Source organism: Corvus cornix, chromosome Z (assembly GCF_000738735.6).
Source record: "Corvus cornix cornix isolate S_Up_H32 chromosome Z, ASM73873v5, whole genome shotgun sequence".
Taxonomy (NCBI): domain Eukaryota; kingdom Metazoa; phylum Chordata; class Aves; order Passeriformes; family Corvidae; genus Corvus; species Corvus cornix.
In genome coordinates, this window is record NC_046357.1 from 64839958 (window position 1) to 64863576 (window position 23619).

Below are 23619 nucleotides of genomic sequence, written 5' to 3' on the forward strand. Positions count from 1 at the left end.
ACTTCTAAAAATGGTATGTTTTTGTAATGAAATAATGGGAAACACCAAACTATGTGATCTTCACAGGTGTGCATTTGCAGAAAGTCCTATGAAACACCAGAACCTGCTGCTGAAGAACAGGCTTTCCTTTAATAGCTATGTTGAGATTCCATGCAGAGTAAAAAAAAGGCAGTCTTTGACCAATAAACCCAAACAAATGTGACTGTGGTTACCTCATTCTCCCTGCCCCTGGATAAGAATTGATTTAAATACTCTATGTGAATCAAAATGTTGTGAGTAATGCAGTGTATTTCCATGTTTTATTTTTTTGAAAAATGTTTTAAACCTGTGTTGTGAAAAGACAGACCTTATTTACTGTAGTACTTTGGTTTTATTTATTCCATAGTAACTCAAATATATTCAGAAAAATGTTTGCTATAGCACTCACTTTTAAAATAGGAAATCTTCATTTGAAAGAAATGACCCACCACATTATTTTCTCTTATAGGACCCGCTCCAGACATGGTTGCAGAAAAGATCTATCAAATCAGCAAAACCTTGGAGGAATATGCAATTTGTCCAGATCTCAGAGTTGATTTATCACGCCTAGGAAGACAAGAATTTGATCTGGAGAACAAATTCAAACCTTTCCGAGGTATCAATGTACGCTTTTATGCATACTAAGTCCATTGGGTCTAAACATCAGTATTGTGGCAGAATTATAATGGGTAATTATATAAGCAGAACTTCAGCTCTTTAAGATGCCTTACTAGAAGTTATCAAAATAGAAGGCAAAGTATAGAATCATGGAACGGTTTATGGTGGAAGGTACTTTAAGGATCATCTTGTTCCAACCCTGCTGTCATTGGCAGGGAAACCTTTCATTAGACCAGGTTGCTTAGAGTTCCATCCAGCATGGCCTTGAACACTTCTAGGGATGGAGCATCCACAGCATCTCTGGGCAACCTGTTCAAATACGTCACCACTCTCACATTAGAGAATTTCCTCCTCAAATCTAACCTAAATCTCTTATCCTTCAGTTTAAAACCTTTCCCCCTTGTCCTAACACTATTTGCCTGTTTTGAAATTTTTTGTATAAGGTCCCCTTTAGGTACTGGAAGGCAGCTGTAGCGTCTCTTCAGAGCCTTCTCTTCTCTGTGCTGAACAGCCCCAGATCTTTCAGCCTGTCATCACAGGACAGGTTCTCCATCCCTCCAATCATCTTTGTGGCACTACCTTGGACCTGCTCCAACAGGTCCATGTCTTTCTGGTACTGAGAACCCCAGAGCTGGATGCAGCACTGCAGGTGGGATCTCACCAGAGCAGAGCAGAGGGGCAGAATCCTCCACCTGGACATAGAGCTGTTGACCACAACACTCTGGCTGTGTCCATCTAGCCAATTCTTGATCCATTGAATAGTCCATCCATCAAATCCATGTCTCTCTGGTTCGGAGATAATATGCCATGTGGTACAGTGTCAATAAAGAAAGCTAGGTAGATGATGTTGGTCTGTCATATATCATCTGAAAGATGAAAGCAGCTGCTGGAATTATTCCAACAGCTTGCCACAGTCCCAGGAAACTTGGAGGAGAGATTGCAGGGAAGTTCGAGGTTGCCAGTGGAGGTAGGGTTTGGTTTGGTTTTTTTTTTTAACAAAGAAGATGGTCTCATCAAGAGACTTCTCGTGTCAGGTGTCCTGTAGTAGACCCCAGCCATGTTGGTCTGCTTGATTTTCACCCTCAGGGTCTCAGTGGCCGTTTCCCAGAGGAGCTCTTCACAATCTGACCCTTCCTTAACATTGAGCACAGTGCCCCCACCCCTCCTTCCCAGCCTGTCTCCTGAAAAGCTTGTGGCCCTCAACTGCAGTGCTCCAGTCATGTACCTCATCCCACCATGTTTCTGTGATAGCAGTTAGGTCATAGTTTTCTAATTGCACCATGGTTTCCAGCTCCTCTTGCTTATGTCTAATGCTGTGTGCATTTATAGCTTTTACGTTTGTTTTGCACTTAAGGAATCTGAGTTACAGACTTCTAAGTGCATCAGGCCTCATCTTTCAGCCAAGTATCTTTGCCAAATTTATGTTCTTATGCTTCTAGTAGTTAAACACCTAACGCAAACCTTTTTGGACTAGGAATGGTTTGCTTATTGAAGTCTAATTGACAAAAGAGTAGATGAGACTCTCAGTTTATTCATCCTTTGCTCACACTTTCTGAAAAGTTGTGGGATTTGTACATCCAGTGACTCCAAATGTAGAGGGATTGCTTAAGCACATATTTAATTTTAAGCATGTGAATACTTCTGTGCTTACAATTGATTTAAAATTATCTAACACAGCTGTTTTCTTGAAGGAGTCAAAAACAAATAAATAAGGGTTCTGACACGTATTTCAAATTTCATGTATATTTCATATGTTTCAAATACTGTAAGACACTGTTGTGGCCTCAAGAACTTTTCCACATTCCTGATGCCCTAGAATTGAAGTAATTTTGTTTTTCACCCAAACTGCACCTTTCAAGACAATGTACATTTTGAGAAATAAAGTTTTTCATTTTAAAAAGTCCTTAAATTTTGGTTTTGCTGGAGTATTTTATTTTATTGCAGAGAACATGTTTGGCTTTTTTCGCCAAACAAAAAGCAAAGAGAATGTATTTTAAACTTCTGCTTTTTCTTCAGTTGTATGAACTAATTCCTGTGAATCAGGCTACAGAGGTGTTGAAACAACTGAGGTTAGGTTTGGCAGGAGTTAAAATAATTTTTAGACTTTAATCTTACATGTGCTTTATCTTCACATGTGTGACGAACTCCACTGTAGTTGTCACATTTGTTCATATATGTAAAGCTTAAGGCTTACTAAAGTGCTGTTAGGAGCAGGGCATAGAAGAGATGAAATACTATAACCTTAGTGAATGTTTGAGACTTTTAATGTATACAGTAGAATTGGCTCTTTTTCAAATATGTTTTAGATTGTTTTTCAGCCTTGAGAACTTTTTTTTGTTTCTTCAAGCATATTGTCACAATCTATTCTAAGTGTTTTTCTCAGGCTCAAAAAATGTCTGTGTCATTTTCATGTTACTCTAAAGAAGAGCATTAGTGTGAGGTTAGTGTTTCTGAGCAAAATTGGATGAGATTTTAAGTAATAATTTAACTTGTAAGTAAAGTATTTCAAGATACTCATTTAACCAGATGAAAAGATATTTGTATAACATACGCTTTTTAATTTAATCAGGAAATGTAATTTGTTCCAAGAAGACTGAGAATCATGGCTTTTGACATTTGTTTTGTAACTGCTTTCATTATGACAGACTTATTTTCCTTAATTCATTTTTGTTTAGTGTTTTACATCCAAAAGAACTAAAAAATTGTAGTGCTCTGCTTTTATGAATTTAAATTTCAAGTTATCAAGACCTTAGCAAAAAAACGTGTTGCATCTGAGCCTTACTTTCCTGAATCAATGAGATTTACACTGCAAAAGTATAGTTTGTTGTCCATCTGCAACAAACTGAACACAGGTATTCCTGGTGCCAGAATTTAGAATAATAGACTGTATGTCTCTCTTGAAGAAATGATGCAGAGAGATACTGCTGTCAGATACAAGAATAGAACCTCTTGTGTCAACTTGTCATGGACATCTTCCTCCTCTGAGAATAAACCTATTTAGCTTGCAAAGTTTTCCAGTAGTTTAGTGAATGATCTATAAAGAGTTTACTTTGATATAATGTATGCTCATTGATGTCTTCAGTGAAATAGGAGCTGTCAACTTACATTATCTCTGCAGTCTTTTAGCAGGCAGAACTTGATCTTTTCAAGGCTTAAAGTTTGATGGTAGCCACACTGAAGGCACTGGGAGACTGTGACTTTTCCTCTGTGGACTTCAAAGCAAAGCTGTGTCATATAGGGGTTGTGTACTCTGACTTTAGTTGAGTTGGGTGGAAGAGAGCTGGAAGAAGTAACCTAACTTTTGTGCACTGTAGTCACTTCTTTTCTGTGTGATTTTTCTAGTGGAAATTGTGGATTCTGTGGAAATCTACCTCAATCTCCTTCGAACTATTTTTGATTTCAATGCCATCAGAAATTTGCTGACCGGACCCAATCAGATTAAAATAAGGATTGATGCCATGAATGGAGGTATGAACTTCAGTGCTATTGGGGCAGAATTGTAGGTACACTGAAATAACTTCCCAATTAAAGTTGTACAATGCATTGATTTCTGAATAACAGTACAGCATATAAATGTCAGACTTTTGTGTAATAAAAGTTAAGGGTAGTAAGATTTGAACCTTACACTACCAACAAAGGCAATGGGTTAGATGCCTTACTAGGCAAAGAGGTTTATCTTACTTGGTAAATAAGTAAAGGCATATGTGTCCAATAAAAGTTTCCTTTCTGCATTTGGAAGCAAGCAAGATGAGGTAATCTTGCCATGACAGGGTCCTGAAGTATATTGCAGTGTCCAGTGACTGAGGAGGTTACAAGGCAGTCTCTCTACTAAGAGGAAATTCTAAATGGTATAAAACTAGTTAAGTCTGAATAAAGAAATTAAAGAGTTAGCTGAGACCTCTTGTCTCACTAATGTTAAAAGTGAACAAAGTTCAGTGTCCTCCAGACAAGGTGAAAATGTCACAGAAGACAGCAAGGGGATCAGCGGTATGCTGATATTAAAAAAATACAAGCTGTGTCACTTAGGGAAACACAGACCAGGATGAGATCTATTTTAGGCTACATTTAAATAAAGATTTCTGCAGATAATAAGTTGAAGGGTAGGAGTGTAAGTAAGACTGTTCAACATTATCATATGGAAAACAGATTCTATCAAGCAAACCAGGTTTCATTCTTTAATGGGTTTACGAAAACAGACCCATAAAAGGACCTGGATAGACTTAGAAAACTTCTGTAAAGCATTTTATCTAGTACAGTGTGATAGTCACTGTTCAAAATATCGTAGTGAGTTCACAGTCAGTGTGAACACACAGTTCACTGTGGCCAAGGATTATAGTCTGCATCCAATGAGTGTGAACACCCACTTTGGCAAGCTGTGTCCAGAGGACATATGGTGTCCCTGAGCAATGCAGTGAGGAAGGCAGTGCCTCTTGCCATGTACCATACTGGAGAGAATGTTACTAAAGTGCCTTAAAAAGCTCTGATATCCAGGTGTGTTACTGACTGTTAAGAATTTTTACATGTTGTAAAAAAGATGCATAGTCTGTGTTAGGGTTAGAAAGCTGATGCATCATAAGCATTTTAAAGGACTTGAGTTTGTTTACTTTATTTACAAGGTGACAGAGAATTGGCTTTATGACCTTGCTTTTTGGTGGAGAGATATCCGTACTATAATTTAAAGTACATGTAGGTTAAGTGTATACACAAATACTTCTTGGTACGACAAAGAAGGTAGTTTCTTGGGGTTTTTTTTTTTTTCAGAAAAAAAAAAAAATTTCGGTCTTCTTTTCTGAAAATTGCCAAAAAGAATCAAAAGAGAGAGATGAGTCCAGGCAAATTCGGATTGAAATGTCGCTCACATGTTTATGTGTAACAGTGAATAGCCGTTGGAGCAATCAAAAATCATTGGGGTTTGCCCTTTTCTTGGTGGCATCTGATCAAAAGACTTTCTAGATGAGATATATTAGCCAAAAGTGAGCCACTAGCCACAATACAGTGACATTACAAAGGACCACATGTATATGTTGACAGACTACCTTCTGAAATTTATTTTAGCTCTGCACCTCTGGAATATATTTTTATGCCTGTACACACTGGTAGCTTAACATTGGCAGACAAAAAGAGTACTTTGACAGGAGTACTCTTTAGAAAAGAACCTGAAATCATGGTATATTTTACAGAGTTAACATCTACATTTTCGTGAAAAGAAGTTTCTCTTACATAATTTTACCTCAGGTCACAGCTGCTCCACTTAGCAAGATTTGGGAGTAAGGTAGCTGAAAGAGCAGTCACTCATGCATTTTTTACCTCTGAGTGACCTATTCACACTTGTACCAGGGATGCAGAGTGCTCGGGTAGTGACTGTTTAGTCACCAAAAGCATGTAATAATTATGGTATGTAACAGCATGGGGTCTTCACTGGTCATGTCTTTAATAAAATAAAGAAGTATTTTGGAGTTAGTTTTGAGAAAGTTTTAGTTTATTCTCTGCATTACTCAGCAAGTAAAATGTAGTAAAATGCTTTGGTGGGCGAATCTATTGCAATTTTCACATGCATTGGGATGTTAAGGTAGGTGTATTTCCCATTTGCATTCCCCTACTGTTTACTTTCCTTGCTATTGTGTGTTATTTAGACACATAGAATAGTGTTTTATTTTTATTCTAGTGAGAAAAACTCCTTTATGTGTACGATAATTTCTTTATTTAATAATGGGTAAAAGAACCCTGCATCTTTCACCATTCAGTGATTACTTTTTCACTTCCAGTAGTAGGGAACTGTGATTTTCATATTGAATTGATTATTTTCATACTGATTAATTATTTAATGTGAGGACAATCACATACTTCTCTGAAATAATAGTTTGGGGTTTGTTGCAAGGACAGATGTATAGAATTGCTGGAAGTATGGTTTGTATCAAATGTCCACAGTGCTGTGAAAGATTTGAATGTCAAGCATACACTTTTGTGACTGCATGACAGATTTCTGTTTTCACAGTTATGGGACCCTATGTGAGAAGAATCTTGTGTGATGAATTGGGAGCTCCTGCAAATTCTGCCATAAACTGTATTCCTCTGGAGGATTTTGGTGGACAGCCTCCTGATCCAAACTTAACATATGCAACTGCCTTGCTGGAGGCTATGAAAGGTGGCGAGTATGGATTTGGAGCTGCTTTTGATGCTGATGGAGTAAGTATTTAGACCTGTCTTGAGGTTCCACCATAGTTGTTGTTTTGTCTGGGGTCAGATATGGGACATGTAAGTATAATTTGTTTGCTTTTCAGTAAGTCGTTGAAGCTGAAAATGGTATTACTTTCAGGTACAGATGGTAACATTTGCAACCCATAAATCTGACACATATGTTGTAATTTGTCTCTGCAGATGACTTCAAATTAAGCAGGATTTGAAGGCAGAATGAGAATTATTTAAATAACAGGCTGATTTTTGTCTTGTGCTGGTGTAACACTTTTTTCCCTGGTTAGGAACAGACCAGCATGTAGATAATACAGACTTGTCAAAGCAAACAGTAGCAATATTAAGTCCTTTTTGGTTAGCATCATAAATTAAGAGCTTTTTAGCTAAACAAAGCACTGATTCATAATCTCTGTTTATTTAAATTTTCTAATGTCATATTATCAGCATTATAAAAAGCAATGTATTACAGAAGCAACTTTCTCCCCTGACAAGGTAGGAGAAGGATGAAAAGATTCTGAAAAAAAAAGCTGTCTTCTGTTCTCAGTAAACACAAAACACTCTCCTACTCCATAGTAGTGCATGTCATTGGCAAAAAGATTATCCTACACAAGCATTCTCTTGACAGAAACAGAGCTGCTGAAGTGACATGTAGGAGGCAGAAGCTAGAAACTGATCTGGAGCTTTGATTTGCAAGGCAGGAGCGAGTGATGGTGTGATAGTGAGATTATAAACCTGCCAGAATGATGCCAGTACATTTTTCTGCCCAAAGGGGGATGTGAGTAACCTAAAGCCTGTCCTTTTTTTCTCTACCTCCAGTAGATCTAGGAAAAGAAATTATGTGTCCTCAATACATGGAATTTAGGATGCTATTTTAAATTTCTTTTCTCCTGCAGGACCGCTACATGATCCTTGGCCAAAATGGTTTCTTTGTTAATGCATCAGATTCACTGGCTATAATTGCTGCCAATCTGTCTTGCATTCCATACTTTTGTCAGATGGGTGTCCGAGGATTTGGCAGAAGCATGCCTACCAGCACAGCTCTGGACAAGTAAGATGAAATATTTGTTTGTATCACCTTGATCATTACATTAGTTATCTCTACTTTTTATTACACAGCAATTCCAAAATTGTGAAGTCTTTTGATAAGAGCTTCTAATTTTCACAGTATTTATGTGCTTTATTTTTTAAACTGGTTTTGATGAGGTTTTGATTTTACCTAGAGTAATTTTTCCCATCTTTACTTGCATTAAAAGAGTTTAATTCAGTCTGGAAAAGAAATAAATTGATAAATCTAATGTACAGTTGTTTGATGGAGTTCTTCCAGAAAACTTTGTTCTTTTATGAGTAAATAATGGTTTACAGCCTAATCTGGCAGCCCTTTTTATGAAAGTCATGGAAGTTTAAAAGAGATAAAGTAGTAATTCAGTACTAAACAGGTATTCAAAAAATTAAAACCCTCCTCTTACTACAAACTGATGAAATATATGATCTGTTATGATATAAAATGTCCTGTAAGAGGCTGCAGGCAGTCGACAAATCCATTCCCAGTTTCAAGACAGATTAAAAGTATATTCAAAACTATTTCTGATAAATCCAATCTGCTCTTTAAAGATTTCCTGGATGAGCATCTTGTGTTAGCAGCTGAATTTTGAACAAGTCTCATCCAGGCCTAAATTTTCTGTAAATATCAAGATAAGGTAATTAAATATTATTGCCTTAATATATTCTGTGTGGAAAAAGCATTGGCTAAATCAGTTGTGTCTCAATGTTCCTCTGGCTGCATAGCTTTACTACGACAAGAGTGATCTACTGCTCCCCTTAAATGTGTCCAGTCAGGAAACAGTAATTTTAAAGTGAAACGTAGGTTGTGTGAAAAGGTTGATTGCTGTATCCACAGTTTGCCTATTCAGGAAGTTTTTAAAAGTTACTAAATTCAGAGCTTTCTGCTTCCTCTAATACTTGACAGGGTCTTTGGGAATATATTTCTTGCTTGTGGGTAGATACTCTAGTTTAAGGAAATATGGTTAGGTCAGTGTTTGATGTATTTTGTTTATTCTGTTCAGCAGTCCAAAAATCTCATTATCATTATGTTGAAATACGATATAAAATACATAGAGTTAATTTTGTGTATAAACACCATATCTGCATTCCTGTAAGAACTGAAGAAACAGTGACATTTACCTATGTTTGTCTGTCTTCTTTTCATGAAGTTTGATAAATATGTCAGAAGGCATGAACTCAAGTCCCCTCCAATAACACTGTGACTGTTTGAATTATATTCTTTGCAATGTTTACTTGACCTTCTGGTGCAAAGATCGTCTCATGGCGCTTACTGCCTTATTTAGTTTTGTGGAGCTAAGCCTGATTATTAAATAAAACTGAGCAACTGATAATGATGGAAGGATGTAAATATTTTCCCTTCCATTCCTACAAATATTTATGGTTATGCAGTTTTCAGTCTGTGTCCAGGACAGTTGATTTATGTATTTTTTATTTCATTTTGTGGTTCTCCTTGTTTTCTTGAAGACTGACAAGTTACATGTTGTCATGTAGTTCAGTGTAGATCATGCAGTTTTTCACAGAGATCAATCATCTAGTTCCAACCCCCCTGCCATGGGCAGGGACACCCTCCACGAGTTGTGCAACTCAGGCACTGTGGCTGCTGAAGACTGAAGCAAAACTGCCACTGAGTTCCTTAGCCGCCTTCTTGTCCTGGGTAACCAGGTCTCCTGTTTCTTTCTGGAGAGAGTCCACATTTTTCCTAGTCTTCCTTTTATCCCCATTGTACCTACAGAAACTATTCTTGTTGCTTTTGACATCCCTGGCCAGATTTAATTCTATCAGGGCTTCAGCTTTCCTAGCCTTATCCCCAAGCTACTTGGACAGTTAATCTGTATTCCTCACAGGCTACCTGTCCTTGCTTCTACCCTCTGTAGGCTTTCTTCTTGTGTTTAAGTTTGCCCAGGAACAACTTGTTCATTCACACAGGCTTCCTGGTGTTTTTACATGACTTCCTCTTTGTTGGGATGCATCTCTGTCAAGCTTGGAGGGAGGTGATCCTTGAATGTTACCCAGCTTTCTTGGGCCTTTCCTTCCTCCTGGGCTTTATCCCATGGCACTCTGTCAAGCAGATCCTTGAAGAGGCCAAAGCCTGCTCTCCTGAAGTCCAGGGTAGGGAGCTTGCTGTGTGCTCTCCTTACAGCCCTGAGGATCTTGCATTCCACCATTTCATGCTCACTGCACGTCACGTGCCCCACCAGCCCCTCCTTGTGGTGAGATCAAGGTTCAGCTTAGGATGTCTCCTTGTTAGTTCCTCTGTTACTTGGAGAAGAAAATTTTCATCCATGCACTCCAGGAACTTCCTGGGCTGCTAGTGCCCTGCTGTGTTGTCCCTTCAACAGATACCAGGGTGACTGAAAGCCCCCATGAGCACCAGGGCTTATGAATGTTAGGCTGCTCCTATCTGTTTGTAGAGAGCTTTATCCATTTGGTCTTTCCAGTCAGGTGGCCTGTGGCAGACCCTCACTGTAATGTCTCCTGTCCCTGCTCTCCCTTTAATCCTCACCCATAAGCTCTCTGTAGCTCCTTATCTGTCCCTGGGTGGGTGTAAGTGGGCTGACTACATGGATTGGAACACAGTTAGAAGTATCATAGACACCTTCCTTGGAGGTTCACTGCATGAGTTATTGAGTCTTCAGGTATTCCAGAATTCCCAGGTGTAGCGGGTTGGGTTTCAAACTGGGCAGAAACACCAATTTAGTGTAGTGGTTTGGCCCAAAATACTCATTACTGTTTATCTTCTGTGAGATAAGAATTAGGAGAAACGCAAAGCAGGCACCAAACTTGAAAGAATATAAAGAAGTTTATTAACAGACCTAAAAGAAGGGAAAAAAAAATTATACCACACCTTCAGAACACTTCTCTTCCACCCACCTTCCTCCCTTCTCCCACTGACAATGTAAAAAGACAGCCCTTCAGTCTGTTTATCACTTCCATAATAACCTTGTTCAGTCCATTTAGGAAGAGAAGTCTCTTCTTGCTCATGCTATGAACACATTATCACAACGAGACAGCCGCCCACTTCCAAATAACTTTGTTCAGTCCATTTAGGAAGAGGACTCTCTCTGCTCACATGTGAGTCCCTTCCCCCGACTTGCGGCTTTTCCCACAACTGCTTTTGAGGGTCCACTCTTGAAGTTTTTGGGGTACAATTTTAAGGTTGAGCCGTTCAGAAACAGAAGTTCTCTTCACCCATCTCTGGGAGCATTCCATCTCTAAGAACAGAGGCCCTTCTCCTTCCCTGGGAGCAAAGGGTCTTCCTCATCTTCATCTTTAGGACTATCTCTGGGAGCATCTCTAGGAACTGAGGTTTTCTCCTTTCCCATTTGGAGCAAGAGTCCTCATCGCTTCCATCTCTCCCTGTTTAAACTTGTCATGAAATTACAGCTGCTTCAGCATCTGCCTATCTCAGCGCAGGTGCTTTTGCTTACGAGTTGAACACTCCACCCCCCATATCTTCATGAAATTACAATGGGATACTCTGATATATCATAGCTTTACAACAGAATTTCAGCTTTAAGCATCTCCTCTTTCTCTTCCCTCAGGTTTTCAGCTCTTCCCAGCACTAAAAGGGTTAATCTCACCTCGGCCTTGCGGCTGGAATGTGGCTTATCGAAGTGGAGAGGGGGGAGAGCCCAGCCACTCTGTCTGCACATAGCAGGGATGTGGGGGGGTTCCACGGCTGGAACAGGTCCATCGGCTTCAGGATGGCCGTGGCCCGGCCCAGCCTGGCCCAAGCAGGGCCTGGCTGGGCCCGCTGGCCCCCACACGGGGCGCGCAGCCACCTGTGCCAGCGCCGGAAACGAGAGAGAACTTGGGGGGGGTTTGTCTATTCTTAAATGTGGATCACAGAGGCGGCCACAACTTTAAGTGGCTTAAAGAATTGTTCATATTCAAACTGGCCAGCTGATAGGTTCTGTCAGGTCATGGGGGGAAGCTGTAAGCACCCCTTTGCGAGAACATCACTTCCGAGACTATGGTAGCCAACCCATGACACCAGGGAAGCCCACCATAAGAAACTGGTGACCTTCAGGAAAGATGGTTGTCTATTAAGATATATTTTTCAGTAAAACTGTAGAATATCGTTGTCTGAAATCCATTCTATTGCTTGAAGGAGAGGCTGATGGAGAGGTTGATTCTCAGGATAGGTTTCATGTTGATGTGAATTCCAGTTTCATGTGTCTGTAAACATAAGGAAAAGTTCCACAAGTGTCAAGGGCATCTTACAGTGGGACAGTGATGTAAAATAATATGCATAAGGCATTCATGATTCCTGTAATCTACACTGTTTGCATACCTTTCCAAAACTCTTTGGCTTTTGCCTTCTTTGCAACTACTAAGTATTTAGACCAGTGTGGGCTCTTTACCACCTGCATTTTCTGTCAGAAAATATCCACTTGCTCTACCACTGTTCTCTCCATAGGCTGCAGGGAGAAGCAGTGCCTGGAGCATCTTTTCTTCTGCCTCTCTCCTCTCTCCCTTCTCAGTATTCCCAGGCATTTCTTCCTCAATCTCAACTGCTGGATGGCTTTTTGCCCTTTAAAAGTGTGTTTTCCCAGAAGGAGCAGCAGCTTGGCTGCTAGGCTTATTAATTTTCTCTTTTTCGTTTCTTTTCTTCTTTGCCTCTGTTTTGTGAGTTCTTTTACTCAGAGTTCGGATTGAAATGCAGTAGACACAGAGTTTTTCTTCAGACTCAGATGTTTATTATTTCTTATCTATAGTACAGTGTCGGGTATGCCCAGCCACTGCCCTGGAGGGACGTCTGCTGAGATAAGGAGATTGAGCAATCTCCCAGCAGGACCTCCCCTGGAAAGGGAGCTACTCTTCAGTTACAGGGAGAAGAAGACAGACCCAGAATCCTCTGGGAGACCCTGTGCAGATCCTTTGTAGCCCACTGGCCTTTACCCTCTGACACCTACCCTCTGTATCCGTATAAAGCTAGCTCCCTGCCCCTGCCAGGGCAGAGAGATGCTCGTCCCTGGCTCCCCTTCACCAGAGTATGGACCAATAAAGCTGCCTCGTGTGGAACAGCTACACGAGCCTCTCATCTCTCTCCCTGGTCTGGCCTGGAGGCTGCCCTGCAGAGCTGAGCTGGAATCATGAGCTGACAATCACTAAAGAGCTGACATCTCTGCAAGGGCCCTCCTGCCAGCAGCTGAGGGAAGACACCGGGCCTTGGGAAGGCGATTCCTTTCGGGACCATCTCTCCGAACCGGTCACCTCTTCCTGGGTCAGAGCTACTGACCCCACACAGAATGTGCCTCTAAGTTAACAAGGTGAAAATGGCCCCCGAGTGCTACCTTCCAAGGTCTTTTAAAGTCCAGTCTATCCAATTATGGAATGCTAACTAATTTATTTTTACTTAAAATCCAGTAGCTAATCATTCATGTTCCACACTGCATGTTGTTTGAGCTAGTACCAAAACACCCAGATTTGTGAAGGAGGAAAGAAGAACTAACCTACACCCAAAATCCTCCATCTTGTTACATATATATTACTATATCCCATAAACCTAAATTTTCTGCATCTCTACATATTCCACCCAGGGATACAACAAACTTCTCTTCAGTTACACAGCAACAATCTCAGTGCTATTACATAATCTGGGAAGCCTTTCCCAAGGCCTCAGGTCCAGTGCAGTGTGCTTTTGAAGATCATTGCCTGTCAGCACTGAGAGACTGAAATTCTCTGAACCCAGGGTTCCAACATTTCTTCCTCAGTCTCCACTGCTGGATGGCTTTTTGCCCTTTAAAAGTGTGTATTCCCAGAAGGGCAGCAGCTTGGCTGCTAGGCTTATCTGTGCCTGTTGGGATCTGTTGGAGCTGACTAGAAATCACTATGTCTGGCATGGGGCAGCCCAGGCCTCTTCTCATTGAGGCCACCCCTGCAGCCCCCAGCTGACAAGCCCTGCCATGTACACCCAATACAACATCTAAACCAAATCTCTTAAATAGTTAAATATTATCTCATATCTGTCATTCATTCAAGTTAGTTTTTATCCCATTTGAGGTAGAAGATGCATAGCAGATCTTCATAAATTCAGAGATTAGGTGATAAACTTTGTTCATATTCATACCATTCTACATCCATGGGTTTCTTAGACATGTCTCGCTTACTGTGGTAGACTTAATCTTAAGTATGACAGCTTGAGTTAGTTATAATTTGGCATTTAATGCATATTTAGTACCACCCAGTTCTGTGGAAATAATTGTTTAAAAGTACTTTGAAAAATGTATTTTGTTAGAAATAAAGAAAAGGAATTCCAGGCCAACTGTTACCTACATTATGTAACCATATGGACAGGAATAAGAACAACATCTGATTAACAGGGGAGGGAAAGAATATTTAATAAACAGAGTACTTAAAAAAATTATGCTGTGCTGTTGAGTGCTGATATATCTTATTTTCTGTATTTTGTTCTAATTCTGGGAATAGAGAAACTATTAAAATAAAGAGGATTGAAAAGGGCACAGCAACCTTTATAATAGTAGGTGCAGTAGAATGGCAGAAATAGTACCTAGGAAATGAAAAGAAGCTTATGTTTTACTTATTAGTCTTCCTGAAGGAGTTAGGAAGTGCTAACTTTAAGCACATCTAACTAGGATTTAATAATACGGTCACTACTCCACAGGAAACTAAAACAACTGGAAATTTTTTCCGAAGAGATATTAATAGAGTAGGGAAACAGAGATAATGGCGATTGAAAGTATCTTGTATGTGAATATCCTTCATGATTTTGCTTGAGAGAAAGCTGAATTCTGCTAGGAGTGCTTTTGTATTTGATGATGTCATCCCAATGTCTGTGGGATAACAGTTCTTTGGTCATGAGAGCCCCACTATTATCTGAATGGCGTAATTTGGTTTGTGTTTACAAAATTAATGGTACTGTAGTGTACTCAGCTGGCGCTTTGGCCTGCTTCTGAACCTTGGTAGTAAGAATAGCTCTCCTGTGGGGGAACTGGATCAATTCCTGTCCACTTGGCTACTGTCTTCTGAGGTCATGGAGGTCTTCCCTGAAGTCTATGCTAGACGACAAATGAAAACCACCACTTTGTATGGTGTGTCCGTATTGTGTGGCTGCAGTTTAGCCAAAATAGTTGAACTGGAGCTTTTCCTTAATGGTATTAAAGAAATACCATTCCTGCACCCACCACCTTTAATGGTATTAAAGAAAAACAAAATTATGCACAGTAATTTAAAGAAAGGGTTTAAAAATTCTGTTCCTTTTTAACTTGTGTGCATGATGCATTGCTTAAGACTTTTTCAAAGGGAGTTTTTAAACTTAAAAAGAGGGAAGCAATAATCCAAAGGACTCTAAATGTTGCTGAGGAATATGGCATTAACAAATGGAGCAGTGAATTACAAGAGAATTCACTCAGAATATTTAACTAGTGTTGCATGTGTTTGCTTGAGGTGACTGCTGGAATATACTAGTATGTACTGTAGGGAGAGGGTAACACTTGACAGGAAACATCTGCTTTAATATGCTCCAACATCAACAGGATTGTGGCAGTACGTCTCCAGACTTCAATTCTCTGGCAATATGTACCCTAAGGCTGGTGTTCTCTTTGTTTTGGGGAATGCAAACCATGTTCCCTGTTCAAAAAACTATTTTTGTTTCATATCCTTGTATTCTGATTTACCTGATGCCTGCATAACAGGAAGGGAAATGAAATACTGAGATGTTAGCTAACAGTGTACAAAATGAGAATCGAAAGGGTGAGTAAAAATTGTTTCTGTAGGAAATATGAAGTTGAGTGTGTGTATAAAATACCAGTAATGATATTGGAGAAAAGGATTTCTGGGAGAATACTACTTTGACTAGCATCATCTGATAGTTTCTTTCTACAGCAAGGTTATTTCAACAGCATGTATGTGCTTACACTTAGCCTGGGCAAAGCTAAGCACCTTATTGTGCTGCACCCTGCCGCTTTACATCTGGGAGCCTCTCCCTTAATGCAACTTAGACACATCAGTATTCTGTCTGCTGTTTGTCTATTTATTGTCTGGTCATCTAGAGACAGCTTTTAAGGGGGGCTAGAGTGACAGTGAGTGTTCTGACTTGTTTAAAGAAACGTCCTGATGTGGTGAAGGGCAGAGATGCTATTGGCTTTAACCAGTCTGTCTTGGGTGCAGGAAGGAGGCTGACCCTGGCAGCAAGAAACATTGTGGTTTAGAGTGTGGTGTGTTTTGTCTGAAGCACACCAAGAAGCTTTGCTTTGCACAGAAACATTTAGGTTGGAAACATTTTCCTGCCTGCCTGCCTTCCTTCCTGCCTTCCTTCCTGCCTCCTTCCCGCCTCCTTCCCTTCCATCCCTCCTTCCCTTCCATCCTTTCCTCCCTCCCTCCCTCCCTCCCTCCCTCCTTTCCTCCCTTCTTCCCCTCCTTTCCCTTCTCTCCCTCCCTTCCAGCTTTTATTCTTCTCTTCCTTTGCTAAACACTTCCTTTTATTTTTATCTATTTTTGTTCTCTTTCTTACCTTCCATATTCCTATGTTCTTCCCCTACTCCTCTTTTCCCACTTCCTTCCCGTTCCGTGTCTGCTCTTTTTCTTCAAATAGATACCTCAGGCCATGGAGAACAGCACACCACATTCCACTTGTGCCTTTGTAGTTATTTACTTGAATTCTTAAGATACAAATCCTGCGTGGATTTTTGTCTGTCTTTTCTTGCACATTTCTTCTGTGTTGTTGAATGTCTGAAAAAGTGTGTGCCAGAAGCAGGGTAGGCACTGTTTCTTTCTCTCTACATGGACATCCTTTACTGTTGAGTTTAAGGGATTTTTTCAACATAAAGGCTTCTCCAAGTCATAAACACATCTTTCTATGTGGTTGATACTGCATTCACTCTGTGACTGTGATTTGTTCAAGTTATGCCAGCCATGACCTTACTCTTTTTATCTTTCTTCAGCAGGATAATTCAGTCTCACTCCCTCTTATCTGAAAGAGGCTCACTGTGAATTTTTTAAGACACCTCTGTCAAACTGAGTCCATGTCACGTACAAACAGTTTTTAAATTAGATAGAGCAGAAGGACGATTTGTGTTCTGGAGTGCTGCAGAAGGACAACTGCATAAAACCTTCATGAATGTAATTTAACATGTTTGAAACATAATATGAAGTTGTGGAGCACTGTGATGGGAAAGATATTCAGGATTTGTAACTTTTTAAATAACAGTGAATATTAAAAGTGTCCATATGTCCTCTGTATACCTGCATATTTAGTAAAAAATGTTAGTTTTTTCTGTGTCAGCTTTCAGATATATTCTGCAGATAAATGTTTTATTTACACAGATATGACATGTTTGAGAAACCTTGCAGAGGAAAAACCAACTATCATTACAAGGCTTTAATGTTCTTTCTTTAGGTATGCCTCTTAGTTTTATTTCTACAATGTGCTTGTAATGTAGCTGCTACCCTTTCGTCCTTGAATGTTTTTTAAGCAGTGGAGGTGATTTTTCATTGCAAACATTTTCAAAGATATCCTTAGGGAGTTGTCTTGGTCTTTATGTTTTCTTTGATGCTGGATTTGGTATGCTTTAGTATAGTGTGCAGCATATTTGACTGTTGCAAATCCACCATGTGCTTGACTATCCAGTGTTTCATTTTCCTAGCTGGCACTGGTGAAAACATGCTACAGTCATAACAGGGATATACATTTTATATGTATATGGAATAAAAGTTTATTCTTGACACTTTACAGGACAACAGCAGCTGGATACTCAAACACTATTTCAGTGAAAGATGAGAATGAGCATACATCAATGTATTGCATACTGTTGACATTTACAGGAGAGAATTGATCTTGTCTTCCTCAGTGGCTGCTTATGAAGAAAAGGACAAAAAACATGTTGGTGTCCTGTCCTGTGAAATCACATCTGAGTATCTGTGTTGTCTGTTATGGATGAATGGCAAGAGAGGCTAAGCAGTCCCATGGCTTGCCTTCTTTTACTTGGCACACAACTAAGCTTTTCAGTCTGAGAGGGATTCCCTGGACAGTTCTGGGCCTGAAGGCAGCTGTTCCACGCTGAGAATGGCAGGCTGCAGAGCAGCCTTACACAACACACAGCTCTTACTCTTATAAAAAGGTAGTTGGATTCTGGCCTGTGTGTGGAGCAGACTGTGGTAGCTGCTTAGCTTAAAATGAGCAGGTTCATTGGCTGTGCAATGTGAAGCTTGCAGGGCTGAGTACATAAAGCTGTATTGAAAGCTTTCTTCATGTAAGAAGAGGAGTTGAAAACTACGCAGTGCTCTGTTTCCAGCTTAATCTTTGGCTGAGAATGAGATTGGTTTGTCAGCCACGGTTAGAGCAAGATTCGGTGCTTGGTGAGAAATAAATATGTTTTGTAACCTTGATTGACTGCTATTCAGAAGTACGTGAATTTGTAGTTCTCACAAACAAAGAGACTCTTGTCTAACTTAATGTGCCATATCTGAAAAACTACCTGAGAAAAAGAAACATTTTGCAAAATGCCTGGAGCAGGCCTTGCCCTGTGCAATAGATTGATGTTGGGTAACAGAAAGTCACAGATTTCTTAGTTCTGCATCTGTCTTACATCTCAAAAAGTATAGAGCTATGAATAAACAGCAGGAATTCCTACAGATGTCCTGGTAAAAAGTCCAAAAGTGTTTTAATTAAAACAATCTGGGGAATTTTGCAGTTACAGAAGTCAGTTACAGAAGACTTTGTGACTACTTAAGTTTAAAGGCCCCTTTTCTTTCAAGATCTTGTGTAGTCTTATTGTGTGCTTCAACTTAAAAAGGCTCCCTGGTGGATCAGCATGTCTGAACATGTTTTGCCCTTGCTGGACAGCACAGCTGGTATCAACCCAAGAGCAACCTCTCCCATCAAAGGATTTTTTGTCAATGGGTGACCTTCATGAAGAATGCTTCCTACTGATTTAAAAGAAAACTTTTCTGGCACAGAATTTCAAAACTGTGTGTTTAAAATTCTACTTCTAGTGTGTATTAAAGTATACTCTTCCTAGGTTGTTTACAAATTAGGAGGAAAGTAAATTGTTCTTTACATTCTGGGTGTTTTGAAGAAGATCATTATAAGACTATGGCAGAGCCAGGGTACTTTAAACTATTTGAAGAAGTTTGAGAGTCCTTTTAGACTAGATCTTACTTTAAGTAATAATCATTTGAATTGTGATACTAATTTTGAAGGAGAAGCATTGTCTCATGTTTCCTTTTGTGGGGAAATGAAAAAGGCCTAAAATCTTTCCAACATCAACAATTCTTTGATTCTGTAGGAACAGTCTTTATCTATGACATACTGTGCTTTCTTCTTTCTGTACTTTTTCTATGAACACTGTTGTATAGTTGTGAAAGTGCTTTCTTCCTTTCCCCTCCCAGGCAAGTCCTCCAACCAAACAGAGTGCTTACTAATTTGCAGTCTCTAAAATTGGCAGAACAGTTTGCAAGAGAGAGAAAAAAATTAGTGCAAAGCCAGGCAATCCTAGAAATCTAAATGGCATCATTAGGGAGCTACTAGAATAAATCATGTCTAACCAACCTGATTGCCTGGGTTGATGGAATGATGGAATCTGTTGATGGGGTTAAGATAGCAGATGTCATTTTCTGCCATTTTAGCAAGGCTTTTGAAACTGTCCCACATTATTCTTGTATCCAACTCAGGACTTTATGATTTGGATGGGTGGACAACTAGGTAGGTAAAAGTCTGGTTTGATGCTCAGACTCATGGGCAATTGGTTAATGAACTGGTAAATGGTCTTGTTTAATGTCTTTGTCAGTGGTGGAGATGGAGAACACTCAAACCAAGTTTGTAGAGGACACCGGTTTATGTGTGTGGTATCTGTTGATGTGCTGGAGAGCAGAGTCAACCAGTCATAGAATCATCAAGGCTGGAAAAGACCTACAAGGTCATCCAGTCCAACTGCCCACCTGGCACTGCCACTGTCACCCCTAAACCTCTGAATCCATGACCAGATCCAGAGACCTCTTGAACATATCCAGGAATAGTGACTCCCACCTCCATGGGCAACCTGTTTCAGTGCCTGACCACTTTTAACAGTGAAAAAAGTTTTTTTCTGGTATCTAATCTGAATATCCCCTATCTTAGCTTAAGGCCATTTCCTTTGTCCTCTCACTGTAGGCACAGCAGAAGAGACCGACTCCCACCAGATAACAACCTCCTTGCAGAGAAGTTGAAGAGAGTGATTAGGTCTCCCCTGAGCCTCCTCTTTTATAGACTAAACAAACCCAGATCCCTCAGACATTCCTTATATGACATGTTTACTAGATCCTTCATGAGCCTTGTTGCCCGTCTCTGGACATGTTCCAGAATGTATATTTTTTGAGGAAAGTGGCCCAAAAATTAACACAGTACTCAAGGTGCAGCCTCACCAGTGAGGAGTACAGGAGAATGATCTCTGCCCTGGTCCTGCTCACCACACTGTTGTTGGTACAGTCAGGGGAACCTGGATAGCTGGCAGGAATGGATGGCAAAGACCTAATGAAATTCAGCAAGGACAAACCATGAATCCTGCCCTCCGAGAGGCAGAGCCCTGCAGTGATGCAGGCTGCAGCAGAGGAACTGAGGAGCAGCTCTGCAGAGACAGCCCAGCATCCTGGGGGACAGTTCTCTGAGCAGTTGTGTGCTCTGGAATCAGAAGAGGCCAGTGGCATCCTGGGCTGTATGAATAAGAATATGGTGCAGAGAGTGGGGGAAGTGATTCTTCTCTGCTTACCATGTGTGGAACCACGCCCAGATACTTGTGTTTGGTTTGGCATCCCCACTGTAGGAAAAACATCAGTAAACTGGAGTGAGTTCAGCATAGGATCACCAACACAGATGGGGGCTGGAGCACAGGCCCTAAGAGGAGAGGCTGGGTAATTGGGTTTGTTCTGCTTGGAGAAAGATGGCTTCTCTGCCATCTTCAGCTGCCTACACCTATGGAGTGACTGTTAAGAAGCTGGTGCCAGACACTTCACAGCTGTGCATGGTAGGAGGACAAGAGGCAAAGAAGTTTGAAAGAAGGAATTTCAGTGTCCAGGATGTTGAACTAGAGACCTCCATGGTTGCTTCCAATCTAAGTTGTAATACTGTGTCCCTATGAAGAGACCTTTGCTGGAAGGTCCTTACACCACCATAGTTGTTGAGCTTGCCCACACCTTTGCACTCTTGTAGTTACTGTGTAGCAGCAAGGTGATATATAGAAAACCTTCATGTTGCCAAAAAAAAAAATTAAAAATTATTTATTTTTAAATTTTTTTCAAAACCAAGAAATTGCCCGTCTGGAGAAACTGCACTGTTTCTATCCTGATCATTTTCTGAGCTATCCTTCTGACTCTGCATTAGAGGATGGAAGTAGTATTACAGTCCTTAGGAGGTGAAGAAGCAACTGTGGAGGCAACCAGTGACTTCTGACACATACCTAAAGCCATTCTTTCTCTGTTATTCAGATAATTCAGAGTACTGAAAACCCAATTTGAATCACTGTCAGTACAATTTTGTAACACATATAGTGGTTATATTCACATCTGATTTGCATCTTTGTCAATGAGCATAGGCACAGTGAACCAGCTGACCTCACTGTAGTAAGCTTGGAAAGGCTAATGAATATGAAACATGTGTACTCCTGTGTTAATGGAGGGTATTTTCCCTGTGCTTGGTTCATAGGATTGCTGCATTTCCTGAAAGAGACCGTAGGTCTTGCCAGTCTTTAGTTCTGACATTATTGAGGTTCACCTCACTAAGTATCTGCAGAAGAATGTAAGGAGAGTCCCTCTTTATTATACCTTATAATTTATGACATCACTTTTCTTTTCCAGTATAATAAATCTTCCTGACAGTTTCTGTAGAACTAGAGAACTTACAAAGCATTCCTTCTGTGCCTTTCGTAGATCTTTGTATTGCTGAAAACCCCGTAGGTTCTGTATGCAGCAGTGACTGTGCAGGACTTGAGACTAGAATAGAAAAGGTCACTGTTTAGGGGTGGGGAGTTGAGAAGGCTTTAAGTACTGTTTTTCCCTTGTTCATGCTTTGGGATTTTTTTGTTTTTCTGTAGTTTGTATTCATTACAGACCCGGCTGATACTTCGTTGTTGCACTAAATGCGAAGTTTTTGCCAAATCCTTAATGAGACAAGGCCCACTACTAGAATTCATTTGTGTCATTTCATGCTCGGGTGAGTCTTGTATTACTAGGTAAGTTTCATTTTCCAGGGACCAACTTGCTTTATTCAGCCTTTTTGTTTGTTTCTGTTATTTCCATGCATTAAGATTGGTCTCCTGTCTTATTCAGGAAACCAGCAACAAGTCAGGCTGTTAACACAGCATACTACAGCATAGCAGTGACAGCTGTTTTTCTGTATGTGTATTCAGAAAACCCCGCCTTTGCTTGCAGAGCTTAGCTTGTCACAGGCCATGCTGTTGGGAATGGGGCAGAGAGAGACTGTCTGATACTAAGTCAGTTGTTGTCGTAAAAGAAGTGGACAGTGTCTTTTCCAGAACAAGGCATAATCTTCCTGCTGCTGAGCCATGGCAGAATTCGGAGGCTAAAATAAACTTGGAATTTTTAAAGGAATTACATTTGTTGTGTAAAAGTTCACCAAATTCTAGAAGTCACCATGTCTGATCACTGTGCATTCTCTTCATCCTACTGATGAGAAGTTAACTTACTCTGTAGGCATATGAATGCTGAAATAATAATGAAAAGTGATTCTTTTATCTCAGCCAGGAGGGGCACGATCCCTAGGGATTACTGCAGTACATCTGGAGAGCATGGCCACATGCTTTCCATCTGGTTGGACTTTTCTTCATTACTACTGTGAACTCTGCAATCAAGCCTCATTCTCTGTGGATATACAGTACATATGTGTGCAATTTGTCACTGGAATAGGATTTCCCGGGAAGTGGTTGCAGCAGCAAGTCTCTCAAAGTTGAAGGAGTATCTGGACAATGGTCTCAGTCATATGGTTAATTGTTAGGTCATTGTGTGTGGAGCAGGGAGTTGGACTTGGTGATCCTTATGGGTCCCTTCCAAACTGAGATATTTTACAATTCTAATTTCACCTCACAAGGACTCTGAGAGCTATGCCAGCTGGTTTTATTATGTGAAAGACAAAATTCTGTTGGGATATGTTGCTGCCAAAGCACATCTCTCTCTCATTATACTCACAGAAATGTGTGTGTTTGCTAGTTGTCTGTAGCAAAGGAGCTTTTGTCTCTTGTTTTATCCTTACTTCTAGCCCAGCCATAGCTGAATACTGTATATGTCAACAGCTGTTTCTAATCATTCTGTTAGAGCTTGTATGAAAAGGACAATGAGGTTTTCATAAGGCATGGAGTCAGAGGCACTCTGTCCTGAAGGTTATACTTCCTTTGGGAGTTGACTCTTGAAACATACACAGAAGAGGGTGCAAAGTTATGCATTTTGGATCTGAATCTTAAACTCATGACTAAAGCAACATGAGACAGCATTTGATGTGGAACATCATGATGAGTACACCTGTTAACATCCCACACACTGAGGAAAACAACCCCATAATAAGAAAGTTACACAGAACTGCATCTTGTGCAAAGCTTTCCAGTACATTTGTAACCAAGAGAAACTCTTGGAAACAACATTAGTTGCTGTAATACATTTTGTTAGAAGTTATCAGACTTGTACGTTGGGGTTTGGGGAAAAGTACACGTCAAAGGCAATTACGGCATTTTCACAAACTTGCGTGTTCTAAGTGGGGAAGTATGTTACTTATGTTAAAGAGAA

The 23619-nt window shown here is 40.3% G+C and overlaps 1 protein-coding gene across 1 annotated transcript in view; it reads left to right on the forward strand.

Moving 5' to 3' along the window:
* Window positions 1–23619, forward strand: part of PGM5 (phosphoglucomutase 5) — a 75391-nt gene that overhangs the window by 9025 nt on the left and 42747 nt on the right. Inside the window, exons 3-6 of the mRNA XM_039567430.1 lie at window positions 488–634; window positions 3979–4104; window positions 6632–6822; window positions 7722–7876. Coding sequence (XP_039423364.1) covers window positions 488–634; window positions 3979–4104; window positions 6632–6822; window positions 7722–7876 — 619 coding nt within the window. The remainder of the gene's footprint in view (window positions 1–487; window positions 635–3978; window positions 4105–6631; window positions 6823–7721; window positions 7877–23619) is intronic.